This window comes from Ictalurus furcatus, chromosome 20 (assembly GCF_023375685.1).
Source record: "Ictalurus furcatus strain D&B chromosome 20, Billie_1.0, whole genome shotgun sequence".
Classification (NCBI taxonomy): domain Eukaryota; kingdom Metazoa; phylum Chordata; class Actinopteri; order Siluriformes; family Ictaluridae; genus Ictalurus; species Ictalurus furcatus.
Window position 1 is genome coordinate 19,952,418 of NC_071274.1, and position 17,339 is coordinate 19,969,756.

The 17,339-nt window shown below is 39.0% G+C and overlaps 1 protein-coding gene across 5 annotated transcripts; it reads right to left on the reverse strand.

Annotated features, from left to right (window-relative positions):
* Positions 1 to 1,144: 1,144 nt before the first annotated feature.
* On the reverse strand, positions 1,145 to 17,193 carry eef1da (eukaryotic translation elongation factor 1 delta a (guanine nucleotide exchange protein)). 5 transcript variants are annotated; one of them, XM_053651411.1, is made up of 10 exons: positions 17,087 to 17,131; positions 14,870 to 14,922; positions 11,151 to 11,632; positions 9,605 to 9,725; positions 6,152 to 6,217; positions 4,919 to 5,006; positions 2,844 to 2,944; positions 2,338 to 2,526; positions 1,408 to 1,602; positions 1,145 to 1,284 (listed from the first exon to the last, which is right to left on the reverse strand). In XM_053651411.1, the coding sequence occupies exons 3-10, from the start codon at positions 11,630 to 11,632 to the stop codon at positions 1,246 to 1,248; spliced, it is 1,281 nt and encodes a 426-aa protein (XP_053507386.1). In that variant the 5' UTR covers positions 14,870 to 14,922; positions 17,087 to 17,131; the 3' UTR covers positions 1,145 to 1,245. The 5 variants fall into 5 exon arrangements, with proteins under 5 accessions (XP_053507386.1, XP_053507387.1, XP_053507389.1 ...); XM_053651412.1 differs by lacking the exon at positions 6,152 to 6,217 and having other exon boundaries at positions 17,087 to 17,123; XM_053651414.1 differs by lacking the exon at positions 11,151 to 11,632 and having other exon boundaries at positions 17,087 to 17,112.
* Positions 17,194 to 17,339: the final 146 nt, after the last annotated feature.

Sequence of the window (17,339 nt, forward strand, 5' to 3'; positions counted from 1 at the left end):
ACCAAATCTGAATTGAAAATATCGGATTTCAACGTGATTTTTGCTGTTATGGGATTAAAAAGGAAAACCATATAATATATGAGGGAGAAAAGCCTCATATTTGGGTGAAGCAGGAAATCGTAAAAAATATTGGCCACCAATATGAACAGGCTCGTGTCTTCAAGGATAAAAACATGCCATGATGACATTTTGGCACTCATTCAACGGGCTTCAACAGTTGTAAAAAGATCTGACACCATGTTTACCACATACCCATAACCAAGGCCATCACAGACGAATTCCCATTGGTGCAAATTGATGACAAAGATTAGATGCAAATAGATGGACATGACCTTGACCCTTCATCCTGAGGTCTCAATGCCACGTATCGACACCTGTGGTCCAAATCAGAACGGCTTTTTCCCCACACAGTCATAAAAAAAAGGAAATCTGTATCACCTACAGTATGTGGGGAAAAGCCGGGGAAGTGTGAAATTGTAATAAATATCGCACTAATCTTAACAGGCTAGTCTCTTGAAAACGAAACGTCTTTTAGCCTTGAAGATGTTTTGCCATGCCAGACGTGCCAACATTGCTAATAAACCAGAAGAATTTTACCACAAAAACCTTGGCATTTTTCAGTGGACAGGATGGCTTTATGGTATTAACACGTATTACTAAAATGAAAAATCAAACAAATCCAAAATCTACCAAAGGAAGACTGTAAAATAACTCACCACATTAAAAATGAGAAAGACCTCATGATACATAATGAAAGACAATATTAAATGCAAAAAAAAAAACCCTCCCCTTTTGTTTTCAAATGGCTCGTGCATTCACAGTTCAAAGGTCACCTAGATAAAGTCAACGCAATGGGAAAGTAACTTTCATTTATTGTTGTAACAAGTGATCAAAAAAAAATGCTACGGTAGAGCTGTAAATGTTGGCACCCCTGTTGTTCATTCGCTAAGCTTCACTGGTTTCCAATCTTCACACAAAATTCACATCATTCCATTGTATCTGATAGCAAAATATCCTCAAAACACCACATATCCGACTGCTGTGACTTACTATTACTACTAGACAATTTCAAATAACCTGCATGACATGTACACACTTTCTTTCAACTTCACACACATTATAAAAATATACAAAACACTTTAACTCAGTTTGTAAGGCTTTGTAACGGTTTATTGGTAACTGTGCAATAGAAAAGCAGCAGGCAGCCGTTGAAATGAGGTGACGAGTTGATTGTCGAGCAAACGCTCAGATCTTGTTGAAAGCAGCAACATCAACACTCTGGACCTGCACACAAAATGGAAGAAAAATACACAAAAATGAACAGGTGGTTGAACAAAATGGTTCCCATCGGTCATTTGTGCCATGTGATGGGTTACGCTAATGTTTTGAGATAAACTCAGTACTGACGTAGTCTTCGAATTTGGTGATTTCCTCCTCGAGTATGTCGACTCCGACTTTGTCGTCCTCGACCACGCAGTTGATCTGCAGCTTCTTGATGCCATAACCAACTGGCACCAGTTTGGAGGCACCCCAGAGCAAACCGTCCATCTGCACTGAACGCACACACTCCTCCAGCTTGGCCATGTCCGTCTCGTCATCCCACTGAGAGAGCGCGAGAGAGAGAAATAAAATAAAACTATATTAAAATATTTTTAAAACAATACAAATAATTTTAATGAAATAACTACAAATCATAGTTTTAATAATGTAGTTTTTGCAATTAAATTTATTTATACGACTAATACAAAATTAAACAAATAATAGCATTATTTCATATCTATTAAAATTGTTACTATTTATTACATTAATCAAAATAAAATATTTTACTAACTATATAAATAAATATGAAAATAATGCATTATTTGTCAGAACAGGAAGAAAGGTCAGAAGGGAGGAAGAAACTATCAAACTGAGTCAGTTAAAAAATATGAATAAACAAATTCATTTTAATAAAAGTAAATAAATTAACAAATATCAAAATAATGCATTTACTTGCATGAGACTTATATAATGGGAAGGAAGAAGGGACGAAGTAAGAAACTAATAAATAAACAAAACTATATTACAATAACTTTATTAATTACAATTTATTTTAATAATTATAATAAATAAAATGCTATTAAACCAATAATAAAGCATTTATTTGTATGAGAAGAGAAGAACGAAAAAACCCCCCAAAAAAACAAAGGACTCGATAAAATAAATAAACACATAAAAATAGACAATTTTATAAATAAATCATATTGATTAAATGTAATAGTGATAAATAATTATTTCAATAATAATGCATCCATTTGTACGAGACTTCTCTAAAGCGGTAACGATGCGAGTGCGTACAGGTTTGACGTCGAGTATGATGGAGGACTTGGCGATGAGGGCGGGTTTTTTAGCCTTCTTCGCCGCGTACTCCTGCACCCTCTGTGCTTTAATGCGCTCCGCCTCTTCGTCTTCCTCGTCGCTGCCAAACAGGTCGATGTCGTCGTCCTCTTCCTCTACCACCACTTTGGGTGTCGGAGCTGGAGCCGCCTAAAGTTGGAGGAAATAACCGTGTGAATGATTCTGTCGATCGTGATTGGATAGTGCTAGACCTCAGAGAGAAATGAGATCCGATTACAGTGTGTACAGAAAGCAGATGAGAAAAGTGGATGTCAAAAACGGATACGTGTCTCGCAAAACAGAATCTGTACGTTCTGCAATGCACAATAGTACTTTTGGTTCCATTTCACCAACACTCCTTTCTAGACCTGCTGTAGCTTCAGTACGCATTACTAACAAATACACAGCAGGATGTGGACCACGTGTGTGTATTGCGAGTGTACAGTACGTGCTGTTTTCCCCCTCACCTGTGGAGCGGCCGCTGCTTTGGGGGCCTGATTCGGACTCTTCTCCAGCCCGGACAATCTGCTCTCTAGTTTGGACAGCATGGCCCTCAGGTCATCCACCACTGACCAAAACAGCACACACACACACACACACAAAATGCAATACATAGGTAAAAGTGTTCACTAAACAATATAGAGCTGTGTATTATAGGCTTGTGAGTGTGTAAAATGCTATCATCCTATCCTGCAGACTAACCATCACTAATTGAGGATAGTATTGCCCATGGCTCTCAGGGAGGAAAAGAAGGGGGTGTGGCCAGACATCTAGAGCAAGTGCCGTGTACACGTTTCACAATTACAGTGGAAAAATACTGGAAGCTGGTTACAAGTCGACTATGCTAGTCGCTAGCGTTACCATTTTCGTCATGCATTTTATCCATCTATAGTTACGTTAATGTTGTGGATCTTCCATGAAACAAGTTAGTTCCTCTCAGCACATACTGTTCTGTCAGCAGTTCGTCTTTTTCCTCAAAATAATGCAGTTTGTTGTCGGTCAGACAACTTAAAGGAACACCTTAGACGGTCCCTAAAGGATTTTGCGATTGCAGAAATGAACGCAAAAAAATTCGAGCAAATTCCGCAATATTCCGAGGAGCTTGCGAGATGCATCATGTGACATCACATCACACATTCAGCCAAAGCACTCTTCGATTCACGTGTCGATTCAACACGAGTACATCTAAAAAGGTCTCATTTACCAGCAAAACAGCACTGCAAAAGACCGTGCAAAACTATTTAGCCAGTTCTAGGAGTTTCCCGCAAAAAAAAAAACAAAAAAAAAAACAAAAACAAACAAAAAAAAAAAACACACAGCACAAATCAAGCATCTTTGGCCACAACAATAAATTATTTTTTTAAAAAATAAATAAATAAAAAATTCTCGCAAAACTTCCCGTAGGACTGCTTAAAGGTGCATTAAGTGAAATTTGTTGGGGGAAAAAAAAATGTCTCTAATGATTAAACAGCTGGAGTTGAATAGGATTTGAATTATTTTTTTTAACCTCATTGGGCCCGCCCCCATTTCCACCAATGTACACAAAGCTCTGCCCCCAAAACCTTTGGTGGTTCCAATAGATTTAGCCAGAAGACTGGCAAAAGGCCAATGAAAATATAATCCAACATTCCGGACCAGAGGGCAAGTTGCCAGCTGTGTTTTTTCAGCTATGAAAAACACTTGTTCTGAGACAATGACTTAAATAATAATTAAAAATCATTTCTACATAACTATCCACATTAATTGTGCTGGTAAAAAAAAAAAAATTGACTATTGCACCTTTAACCCCAAACCACTGGCACTGACTGAAATCTTTCATTTATATTAAATAAATGCCTCCTTATAGAAATCTTTCCTAGTGCAACATCTACATTTTTTTTGTTAACTAATATCACTTAAAAACAAAAAATTACTTTTATTATTAGTCTTAGATTATGTTGCGCATCCTCCATACAAGTCCTTGAGTACATTGTTACTATAGAAACGATATTAGAATGAGAGCGTTAATATAAACCTGGGATTTGCAGGTTACTTAATACGGTCAGAGAAAGTTAAATCAACATCATCTGACCAATCAGAGTCAAGAATTCAGCAGTGCTTTGGTATAAACAAAGTCAGAACGTTAATGTGACTGCCGTGATTCATCCGAGCCACTGAAGAATGCTTTTTCCACACTAATGGGTTCTTATTGCTCGGAGTAAACCATTTAAGGTGCTAAAAAGAACCCTACAAGAATGTTCCCAAGCAGAAAGATTTATTTTGTAGGCAGTGAGTACAGATACAGTTTCAGCACACACACGCATGCTTGTCGTCTTACTACACTCATGAGGACCTTCCATTCACGTAACTAAATCCAACCCGTACTTCACGCTCAGTAACCAAAAAAAGAAACCTTTCGGTGTTGTTTTTCTAACTAAAGCTGCAGGTTTTGTAAAAATGCAAATTTTTGAGCATAAATATGTCATTATCAGATTTTCCTATTCTTGTGGAGACATCTGGTGTTCACGAAGGTATAAAAACACACACACACACACACACACACCTTTGTGGAGGTTCTTGTTGTCCAGCTCCAGGCTCTTTACGCGTGAGACCAGCTCGCTCTGATCTTCTGATTTGCTGGCATTCTGACTCTAGAGGCGAGAACAAAAGCAGAGACGATTAAAGACTAGCTGCAGAGAGGAACAAAAGAGTGCAAAATTGTCTTGACACACTGAATACACAGCATGCAGGAGGGCAAATTAAACCAGCATGCCAAGTGGAGCACAAAGCAGCGTCAATCAAAACCTCAAAACGGGATTCCCAATGTATGCGTGGTTTGGTTTTAGTTTGGTTTAACGCGTGCACTTGTTTTTCCATTTGTTCTGATGCGAAGTGCGAGAGGCGAGCACATAACGTTCGCGTTTGGAAAGTTGATGCCGGGCAGTGAAGGAAAAGCACGGGGGGTGTTGGATAAAAACCGACCGCTGGATCATTCCCACACACTCTGCTATAATTACTCGCTATTATTTACTGACCGCACAGCAGGAAGGAGATTCCTTCACAATAAATACAGAACACGGATTAGATCAGAGGACACCAGAGCGAAGCGGGATCCTTCGGTACTTGTATATATACACATTTTACGTAAGGAATGAACTACTTCAGGATTTGCCAGTTGCATTCTTTCTTTAAAGAATGTCAGATATTTATGTTTATCCATTTATAGTTACGATTAAATGTTGCAGAACCTCCATGAAACATGTTCCTGTTCTAACGTTATAGAAGCTATAAACAAACTCCCCCCCCACCTCTCGAAGTTTATAACACAAAAACGACACAACTCCAGTCATGAAAACTATCCTGTGTCAGAAATCTTACAATTACAGCTTTACCTCGGACTGTTAGAAAGCACTGAAACTGGAGACTCCTTCCAAAAGCACTAAACATCTCCTGGTGAAGAAAATGTCACTGTATTGTAATTAAATCACTCATAATATTCATAATTCGTTCGGTAAGAACGTTCTGTCCAGGAACACGAGGCTGATCTTTGTCTTCTCGTTATTGAGAAACCCGTTCAGTAAAAACACAAACACAAACCTAATGCCTAGTGTCGAGTAACTAACGTCCTTGTCATATAAACAATGTACTCCCGCTCAGCCTGAAAAGCTAAGCCTCTGAGCAGCATGCACAGTTAGAGGCACTCGTGCAAATCACACATCACACACACGGTGAAGCAGAAAGAGCGTTCTGCTCCTGTGTCGGTCCCATGCGGGGCTCTCAGTGCCGTGGCACTTACAGACTTGCGCTCGCGAGGCTTTTTGGGACGGGGGTTTGCTTTACCCGACTGCAGCGCTGACTTCACCTGCCCACACAAAACCCCAGGGCAGGAAACACAAGAAAAAGAAAAAAGACAAAGTATACATGAGGTTACATAGTGTGCTCTCAACAGGAAAGTGCGAGAGAGAGAGAGAGAGAGAGAAAGAGAGAGAGAGAGAGAGAATTTTACATGTAAATCTAGACAAACATCATTATTATAGTAATGAGCACCCAAACTTTAGGGGGAAAAAGACCACACAGTGCTGTGAAAAAGTATAATCTCTCATAAATTGTTTTAGAAATTAAAATAAAATCTAATATAAAACAAAGGCAATCTGAGAAAACACAAACTACAGTTTTTAAAATGATAAAATGTTATTTATTGAAGTAAAGAAGTTATCCATTACCAACTGGGCCTGTTTGAAAATGTTTTTGCCCCAAAGCTATTTCAAAGGCTCTGGGACTCCAAAGGACCACAGCGAGAGAGCCGTTATCTCCAAATGGAAAAACTCAATACAGTAGTGAACCTTCCCAGAAGTGGGCGACCTTCCAGAATTCCTCCAAGAGCACAGAAACTACTCATCCAGCAAGTCACAAAAGAGCCAAGGACAACATCAAAAGGACCTACAGGACTCTCTTGCATCAATAAAGGTTGATGAAGGTTCATGACTCCACTATCAGAAAGACACTGGGCAAAAATGGCATCCATGGAAGAGTGGCGAGGTGAAAACCACTGCTAACCCAGAACATTAAGGCTCCTCTGAATTTGCCAAAACACACCTTGATGATCCTAAAACCTTTTTGGAGAATGTTCTGTGGACTGATGAGTCGAAAGTGGAACTGTTTGGAAGACAGGGGTCCCGTTACATCTGGCATAAACCAAACACAGAATTTGACAAGAAGAACATCATACCTATGGTTAAGCATGGTGGTGGCAGTGTGATGGTGTGGGGATGCTTTGCTGCTTCAGGGACTGGGCAACTTGCAGTAATTGAGGGGAACATGAATTGTGCTCTCTAGCAGAAAAATCCTAAAGGAGAATGTCCGGTCTTCAGTCCGCAAGTTGAAACTCAAGCACAATTGGATTATGCAGCAAAACAACGATCCAAAGCATAGGAGTAAATCCTAGTCCTAGAAGTAAGTGAAAGGCTGACCTCCGGTTATCGGAAGCGTTTGGTTGCAGTTAATGTTGCTAAAGGTGGCCCAACCAGATTTTTAAGTTTAAGAAGGCAATTAGTTTTTCACATGGGTGATGGGTACTGAATAACTTTTTTGCTTCAATAAAAATACAAAAAACAAACAAAAACTGTACTGTGTACTGACTCAGGTTGCCTTTGTTTTATGTTGTATTGTGTTTGAGGCTCTAAAACTATTTAGTATGAGATGTACACAAAAAGAAGCAATCAGGATGGGGCAAAAAATGTTACTGTATCTGTTCATTTTGGAAGAAGAAAAAAGGAAAATAGAACATGGAAAAACAATTGAATTAAATGTTTTTTTACATAATATACATAAACAACATCAGTGTATTCCTTGGAGCTGCTGGAGTAGCTGATGGCATTTACATTGCACAACATCTGGAAGAAGGTAAACATTTTCATAGAAAATAAGAAAGGTATGTAATAAATAAATTAAATAAACACAGATAAGCAAAGTGAGACAGTGAAGTGAAACGAAGACAATCTAGCGACGCTTGGTGACAGGAATCAAAACGTAGAAGCCAGCAGACATCCAGGAATGAGAACACAAACAGTAAGGATTAAAGCTTTGCTGATCCAGTTATATGGAAGATAGTTAGCAAATTAGTACATGAATGTTAAACATGTAACTGAAAGGCTGTCCGCCGATGTCCACTGTAGCATCGTGTAGGAATTATTTTTATACGAGATTAATACCTAGGTACGTGCGAGTACGAGCCAACAATCCATAAGAACTCAATCACCTATTCAATTTGAATCTATATGTACACCAGAAGATGCATCAATGAGCAGCATTTAAACAACAATAACAAAACCCCCCAAAAAACAAGGAAGGACATCAGCAGACACCATATCCGCATGGACTTCTCGTGACTCGTCGCTTCGTGCGCTTGATCGTTGTTTATTCCCTATCGATCTCTAGCTGCTCAGTTTAAATAAACAAAAGGTTTGCAATTTGGTGTTTGATCTTCCTGAATCATTTGGTTTTGTTCTCGGCTACAAAGATAATACAAATATTCTCCCGGAGTATAACCATCAATGTTTTCGTCCTAACAGTTGTTATAGTTAATATAATTAACCGTACCAGTAAAGTTTATATCATACAAAATGTTTTAAACATCATTGGAGTGTCTTACAGAAAGCAGGGATGCACCGAATGTTTGGCAACCGAAATTAATTAACAAATAAGTGAAAAGGATGAATAAATTTGACCGAACAATGTTCGTGTTTGATGACGCGCCAACTAGCATAGCAACCAACTAGCGCACCCGGAGCGATGAGGGGACGCGCGCAGGCACGAGCTACGTGCACGAGCGCATGCTCTTCGGATGTTGACAACCGTGACATTGTTTACTGTGCACACGTGCGTTTGTTTTGTTTCTGTTCCGGAGTATTCCGTCACGTCGCGAGACATAAGTACGGATGCAGGTAAAGACGTATTTAATTAAGGGAACATAACATTAACAACGTATCTAACTATACTATATCTACTATAATACTCCGCGAGGTGTACAGGGACGCGAGTGGTATATATCCCCAATATAATCAGCCGTATATAACCATTTTTTGCACTCGTCAACGCAAGTTCGGTGCATCCCTAATAGAAAGGTCCATTAAATTAAAATGATGGTACAAATTTGAGTTACGTGTTTAATATCGAATAGCTACAAAACGTTTCAAATAATATACTAATGGGATAAATGGTGCGTTTGGTACTTGATTATCAGCAAAGACCTAAGTAAGATTTTTGGCTTGGTATAAGTGGAACTCAATCAAAATAAGAGATATCTGCATCTCATGGTCTGATTACTCACTCCGGCTAGGGGTTGCTGCACAGCCTGGCGGGCTTCAACAATGTCCTGCAGGAAGTCGTTTGCGTCGGTGTCCTGAAAGGGTACAGCGGGGTAGAGAATGCCGAATCAAAGGAGCAAGCGAAGGGCAGACAGGAAACAGGGCAAGCAGGTCAAGTCAGTAAGCAGCAATGCGTCGTGTTAGGTGATTAAAGAGCTTTGAAAGAAGACACTGCACTTCGCTCTTAGGCCACGGACAAACAAATATCAAGTGAACAAACGGCCTGATGCTCATTATATTGCTTATTATGTGATCTCGGAATACAGAAAGTCTTTATCAGGCAGGATTCACACAAGGGTCTGGTCTGATTAATATCAACGAGGACGAGGCCACGGAGCACAGCTGGACTAATTTCCGCTGCTCGGTTGTGTACAATGAGGTACCTGTGGAGCCGAAGGTACGCCGTTTACTCCCTCATAGAAGCATCGCTCGGCCTCGTCATATTTGGATTTGTCGAACCAGATCTTCTCCTGGGCCAGGCACTGGAGTCCACTCATGATGATGCTGCGATAATAGAGGGCAGAAAACATTGTGAGCATGGCAACTAGGTTAAAAATAACGACAGAAATCAAATAAACAAGTCTTTAACTTGCACTACAGCACACCATGTAACATTAGCCATGTCCCAATCCGATTTCGGTGCCGACGCTGGCCCGAAATGCTGAATCTGTATCCGAGCGGATTGATATTTTTATAATCTGACTCACCGACGGATTTTAAGCTGTCGATACGATATTTAAATCAGGCACGCGAACACTACAGATATTTGAGCGGTCCCAAGTCAGAGCAAAACTGAATGTGACAACCAAACAACACACAAATTAACTTTTTAGATGAAGCAAAAAAATAAATAAATAAATACATATTACACTGACTGAAGTCTCAAAAAAAAAAAAAAAAAAAAAAAAAAAAAAAAACCATGAACCTTTTCAAAAATGGAGCTACCAAAGACTTGCTCCAACCACAATATATTAAAAAGTTGGTAATAAATAAGACCTCCAACCATTTAGCAGTTCAAGAACTTGTTTTTTTTTTTGTCAAGCTGTCGAAAAGACGTCACAAATCCACATCTACAGCCACAAAATGGCTAGGATACTGCATCCGATCAGTACCTTCTACATGTCAGTACCCAGCTGTCTGATATTTGTATTGTATATAAAAGAAGTATTCAAACTAAAAACTGCAGGGGGCGCCAGTGAGGAGCGAGACGGAAAATAGCAAAAAAATATAAATATTGAAAATAATCGTATCAGACCTGCCATTTCTGCATTTTGCATAGAAGCTCCATATTTTAACACTAGAGTACCCCAAAAAAACGTTTTTTAAATAACAAAAACAGCAGATGTTGCGAACTCTCCGATATTAACCGACACATCTGGAAGCCCGGCCCCCTTCCCCATTTCATACTAATAATGTTTTGGCTTTTCGGTGCTTGAAAGATGCACTAAAACTCTTATTTCAACAAGACTTATCTTTGAATGATTTATCTTTCAAAAAGATCACACATCAACTCAAAAATACACGCAGAATGCAATTTCAAGCCATTAAAAAACAACAACAAAAAAAAAAAAACATAACCAACTGCTGTTAGGGTTTTTTTTTCATTAATGTTGTATGAAGTTAAGGAATAAAGGCTAAAGTAAACAGATCTCTGGACATGGGCAGGTTTCTAAAACGTCGGTAAATTCCATTCATTGTTTTTTGCTGGCCGGGCCTGTACTCAACAGTGCAAACCTGGAACCTTCTTTGTTATCTATTGGATGGCTTTTTGCCCATTTGACTCCATGCAGTGGTAGAAACCATGCAAACCAGGAAGAAGCAGCTTTGATATTGTCACTGGATTGTCACCGTAAACCACAATGAGGATGCAACTAATAACACACAAGCAGACAAACGAGAGCTTGGCCTATGCCCGGAAAAGTGGCATACTTCTCCCGTTTTCTCCGAGTGTGATGCTCCGTCTCGGAGTAACCCCTCTTCCTGCGTCCCGTCTGAGGCTCGGAGGAGGAGTGCTGGTTTTCCTGAGCGCTGTAGGAGTGAGAACGGATATGGTTCCCTTCCTCTTGACTGGGCTTTGTTGGTTTCCGTTTAGCTCTGAACACCAGGGAGCGGTGGACGACTTGTTCTCTCGGACTCGTCCCCAAGTTTGACGAATTCTGAAAGTAGTCCTCGGCTTGCTCGTACATGTTGCTGTTGAACCACACGATCTCGCCTCTAGAGCCATGCACAGGCCCGACCGCCTCGGGGAAGAAGTAATGGTCTTCTGAGGCATGACTTTCCGAGTGGGATGAGCGCTGGGCTCTTCTCCTCCCGCCTCCATGGGGGTTGTGAGGAGTAGTGGTGTTTGCCGAGCCTTGCCTGTGCCCACCTACTTCCTTAGGGCGGGACTGAGAAGCCCTCTGATTGTCCATCTCATCATGTGTTAGAGCATGGGGCAAAAGGAAGGATCGATTGATAAGGGGTGAAGCCCACTTGTTTTAAATATTAAGTTCAAAGCCAATCAGAATGTAGGGATGCACCAATACGATATTGTGACAACTATTGACCCAAAACACTGACATTGACTTTCCAATTGAAACATTGCAGTGAGACTAGACTGAGTTACACTAGACATGTTATTATCAGATCAGTATCTGGTGTAAGCTATTACTCCGAGCTTTGAGATCGGTATCTTACAAGTAGAGTTCAACCAATAATGGGTTTTAAAGATATTTAAGCATTTTTCCATAATCGGATATAGGTTTTGTAATACCAGCGCCATCATGTGGACATTTTAAGAATTGCCGCCATTGTAGCACTGCATTTGTTTTGTTTTTTTGCATCCATTTTGTTAGAATTATTTTTGTGTGCTTTATAAAAACAGAAGAAAAACAAATATCGGTTCTGTGTATCGGTTATCGTACACATAAACATGCAAATAATCGGTAATATATATATATATTTTTTTAATTATATCAGTCGGTCTCTACTTATAAGAGATGGAAAAATTGGAACACTGCATCCTTATTAGAAATCTGCAGCAGTTCAACAGCTAGACACACTGCAGACAGTCTCTGGAAAAGCAAATCAGGGGTGGGCAAATCAGAAATTCATTAGCTAGCCCACTGGGTAACAGAAGACTCTAATATGCTGTCCAGTCCCATGTTTGGTTGCCCAGAAACCTAATTGACTAGGCTACAACATGGCAGCTAACGAGATGGAATAAAACATGGCAGGTTACTTAGCTAGTTAAGTACTTTAAAATTCACCACGGGCTATGAACAGGTATGCGATTATTATCCTAGTCTAACAAAAATTTTGATGAACACCATGTTTGCGCTGTAAACAAAAAGTCGATGGCGAACATTTCTGCCAAGAGATGTGGTGTTCCATCATGGTATTGCATGTTAAAGATGTTTTTCAAGTCTGACTAGACCTGAATATTCCAGATTCTGAAAAGATTTGTACCGTCGGTCTATATTACTAGCTAAAAACATTATAGCGCCGGATCGCGGGTAGTACGGCAGGCAGTGGGATTAAGAAACGAGCGCTATAGTTACAGTGCCAAAGAGTGTTACATTTAAAAGATACACAACGAATGAAAACATTTACTTTGTGAAAGTCAATGATTTGTGTTTGATCTCCCTCTGGCTGTTCAACCTACCTGTCTGCCAGGCAATGACTATCAGTTTAAAATTAAAATAAAAAAACTAAGAACCCGGACACAAAATCTGTCTGGGCTACTGATTTGTCCACTCCTGCAATAACCATTTATACACTATATGGCCAAAGGTTTGTAGACACCTGACCATCACACCCATATATGGTTCTTCACCAATCTGTTGCCACAAAGTTGGAAGCACACAATTACAATTTACATACACTGGAACTACGAGGCCCAAACCTATTCCAGCATAACAATCTCCCTGTGTACACAGCGAGCTCCATGAAGACATGGCTTGCCAAGTTTGGAGTTGAAGAACTCGAGTGTACTGCACAGAACCCTGACCTCAACCCCACTGAACACCTTTGGGATGAACTAGAACGCCGACTGCACCCCAGACCTCCTCACCTAACATCAGTGCCTGAACAAGTGATGAGGCGCAAACTCCCTCAGTTTCGGACATGTTTGACCAGAATCTACACGAAAGCGCCCCGATCCACAGCAGCGCCACAACAAGCACAGCTACGCTTTCCATTGCATGTGCGGTTTGCAGGTATTTATCTGCCCCAAGCACCAGCACAGAGCGAGAGACTATTCGGTGCAGCATCTCATGTTCTTGTTGAGAAGAGACACAGTCTCTCCTGACAGAAAGCTGGGCAGCTTTTATTCTCGAAGAGAAACCCGCCACTTTTGCTTAAACAGAAAGCAGTCCATTTTGCTATGTAATTCGTGTAGCCCTACAAACCCTCTCTTCTTGACTTGGGGCTCCATCTGTTTAAAGCTTGAGGTTGGTTTTAGTTCCATCGCTCTTTTGCGCTGTTGTCTTGCACGATAATCTTTCATTAAATGTGGAAATACGTTTACATAAACAGAACAGAGGCCTAGTTCGTTACTTGATTGCTGTTTTGCATATCATAATAGTTTTCTAGAACTTTACATTTGGATGTCTGGATTAAAAAAAATCTTAAATTTCACTGTTACAGAACTGAATGAAGAATAATATATTTTAATATTGTTTTTGTTTGCGTGTTAATTTCAATTCAAGTGTGATCGTTTTATTGGTTTATAGTTTTTCAATTCAGATTCATTCAATTCATGAAATGAATAATAAAAAAAAAAAGTCTAAAAATACAATTATACGAAGAAAAAAAAAACGAATGGGTTTTTCGGTTTTCAGCCAAGTGCATCCTGAATTTTCGGTTTAGAATTTTCCTTTCGGTGCATCCCCACATGCGAGTGTAATGGTCAAGTGTCCACAAACTTTTGGTAATATAGGCTATATATTGTGATATTCAAACCTGAAACATTTACGCCCCTAGGATGAAGTCTGTCTCATTTGAAAGGTGGTATAAAGCAGTTTCATGAACGTTTAATACTGGCACAGGGCTCACAAGCTCATCATGCGACTACTGGATTTATTTCTTTGTTGTTAGATGATTTTGAATTAGTACAGTTTCTGCAAAAGTGCAAAAAGGCACCATAAAGTTTTTTAAAAAATTAACAAAAAATAAAAAGAATATACATTTCAATCTGTCGATCTAGATCATCTTGGGCTTCGTTTTATTTCAACTATGAGAACTCTAGCGTAGACAGTACAAATTAAGCAGCATAGCGTTATAAAGCAAACCCAATTCAAGACAAAATGCAAAAATATTCATCCAACAGTCTCTCCAAATGAATTACAACATGCATATTGAATGGAAATGTTTTGTTTTTTCATGCTCAAGTTATGCATAACCGCCAACAATACTGCTGATGAAGATATATTAAACATTCCCCGGAGGAAAGAAAAAAAAAAAACAAAACTCCAAATGAAGCGAATGCTTTACAGTAAATAAATGTCAGAAGGGAAATAATACTGCATACATTCAAGTAGCAATCCATACAATGCACATCGACAGTCCGTTATGGGTCTGCTCACAGTCTAGATTACTCTAAAGCTCCCTGCATGTCCATCATGATCAAATGCAACATGCCACGAGACCACACACATTCACTCACTCACCTTCCGACGTGCTCAGAGGAGCAAAAAAGTCAAGCCCGGGTTTTTCAGGGTCTCTTTAATAACGAGCATTGTAACCATTAAAAGAAAAGAAACAGATGTACACAGGAAGTGCAAAAGTTTAGGCACCCCAATTTCATGTTTCACGAAATAAGTGTTCGCTGAACGATAAATCTCTAGGTTGCTTATGGTTTTTTTTCTTCCATCCTAAGTATTGTAAATGCTTCGAAAGAAAATGATTATATATCGCGGTATATATATATATATTCCAATAACGGCACATCCTGAAGTGTTTTTATTCATTAATGTTGTATGAAGTTAAGGAATAAAGGCTAAAGTAAACAGATCTATAGACATGGGCACGTTCGTAAAACGTTGGTAAATTCCATTCATTGTTTTGTTTTGTTTTTTTGCCGGCCAGGCCTGTGCTCAACAGTGCAGACCCGGAACCTTCTTTATTATCTATTGGATGGCTTTGTGCCCATTTGTTTCAATACATTTGTCATGAACCGCAGGAATTTTTCAACAATTAAAAATGTTAATTTAGTTTTAAAAAGATAATTAAAAAAAATAAAATAAGCTACATTCAATGCTGTGGAACATCTTCGAAACGAGTTCGTTCTTTTTAATCACTATAAATGATCATTTCCTCACTAGCAAAAAGAAAAAATCTAACAAACAAATAAACAAATAATAAAACAACCCGCAACTTGTCATATTACAGAGAAACTGGAAAAAGTCCTTCGATTTAAATTTTTCCAACACAGGAAAGTCTTAAAGTTCGTGCTTTACCCCTGTTACAAATTCCTGACACTGGAGACTCCTTCCATAAATATGACAAACGTCTCCGTACAGAAATCATCATAGCAACTGTTTTTCTGTTCAATAACTGCACAATTTAATCAGTTTATTATGAGACTTCGAATATAGTACGTGGAACGTTCATTATAAAAGTCTGTGTAAGCCATTACTAAAAATAAATAAAATGAATTAATGTTAACACACGTGTTTTTTATTTATTTATTTATTTTTGTGTCTGTGCTATTCAGTCCGTACAGGATTTCGCAGGAGGGTTGTTTTTTTTTTGGCAATTGTTATGGCCAACGATGCTGGATTTTGCAGCAGCTGTTTTGTTTTTTCTTTCCTTTCAAAATCTGCGGTGCAATTTGCAAAGTTTTTTGTGCGAAATTACAACTGCCCGAAATGGTTTTGCACGATTTGTCGCTATGTGAAGTTTGTTGGCAAGTGAGACCTTTTTAGCTGTACGTGTTCGTGCTCATGTTCACGTGACTCGAAGAGAAGAGGGCTTTGCCTGAATGCGTGACACGATGACGTCCCACGACGTGTCTCGATCCAAATCTGCAGAAAATCTGCTGTAATTTTGAAAAAAATAATAAAAAAATTTTTAAAAATTCGCAAGCTCCTCCGAACATCGTGGCTTTTCTTTGTTTTTGCGTTAACTTATCCGATCGCAAATCCCTGGAGGAATTGTACTGGGGCTTGTGAAAGAAAATTAAGAGACACTCCGCAGCTCTGTGGTACAAAATAAATGAAAGGATTTTTTTTTTTTTTAAATAAAAATGTAAAAAAAATTCATAAATTTGACGCCGACTTTGAATGCTCCGGATAGTTTTAAATTTGTACCCAACTCTGCGTGAACCAAACAGAATAATGACATTGCTTCATGATTGGGTCTTCATTTATTTGTGTTCCTCTAGTTTTGCACAAGATCTTTCAGGATCATGTAGATATGGTTAGCCACTTTAAAAAAAAAAAAAAAAAAAAAAAAAAATTTCTAGTGACTGATTTTTTTTTTTTTTTTTTGAAACTACTCCTTTAAACTGTCATGGCTGAACCCTTTGGGGTAAATATACACATTATATATAGTATAGTCTTATTTATGCGTTTTGTAACACCGTATGAAGTCAGAAGAGGGTTAACTAACTGTAAATAAGTGTAACTAGGTGTAAATAAGTAAGTTGGAGTCAGGTTGGAGTTGATGTGCTTAGCTCAGCTCAGCTCTTGTGTACACGGCTATAGATAGACTAACTTCCTGACAGCTTCAAGCCATTTCAGTCTCAGCCACGTGGCCATAAAACCAACCCCAAAATACTACCACATTTCCGGGAGCACGTTAGAAACTACGTTTTAGCTTTAAAAAAAAAAACAAAAAAACACCGCCTTAAGCCCATCGCTATAAAAACAGTTTATTTCACTTACTTTGATAGTTTCTGTGAGGCTGAAGTCTGAGTGAACGCTTCACAGGGCAGTGTGTTCAGAAAAGAGACTGCTCTCACCGGCCTGCTGAACTTATACACGAAAGAGGGGAATCTACAAATGGGCTAACTTCTACTGTTCTAAGATGACATAATTTACATTAATTTAAACAAAGCCTATGTATTACTTTTTCTTTGGACTGTTTTGTTTTGGGGTAATGAGCAAAAGAGAGCGAGATTTTTTGCAGAATGCGAAA

Bases quoted from the DNA above. Each gene is read 5' to 3' on its own strand.
- eef1da (XM_053651411.1), bottom strand. From the start codon at position 11,632: ATGGACAATCAGAGGGCTTCTCAGTCCCGCCCTAAGGAAGTAGGTGGG. The intron at 6,218-9,604 runs GTACCTCATTGT...TTGTGTGGGCAG, and splicing joins GCGTACCTTCGGCTCCACAG to GTGAAGTCAGCGCTGCAGTC. The intron at 2,945-4,918 runs GTGTGTGTGTGT...TGTTTTGGTCAG, and splicing joins CAACAAGAACCTCCACAAAG to TGGTGGATGACCTGAGGGCC.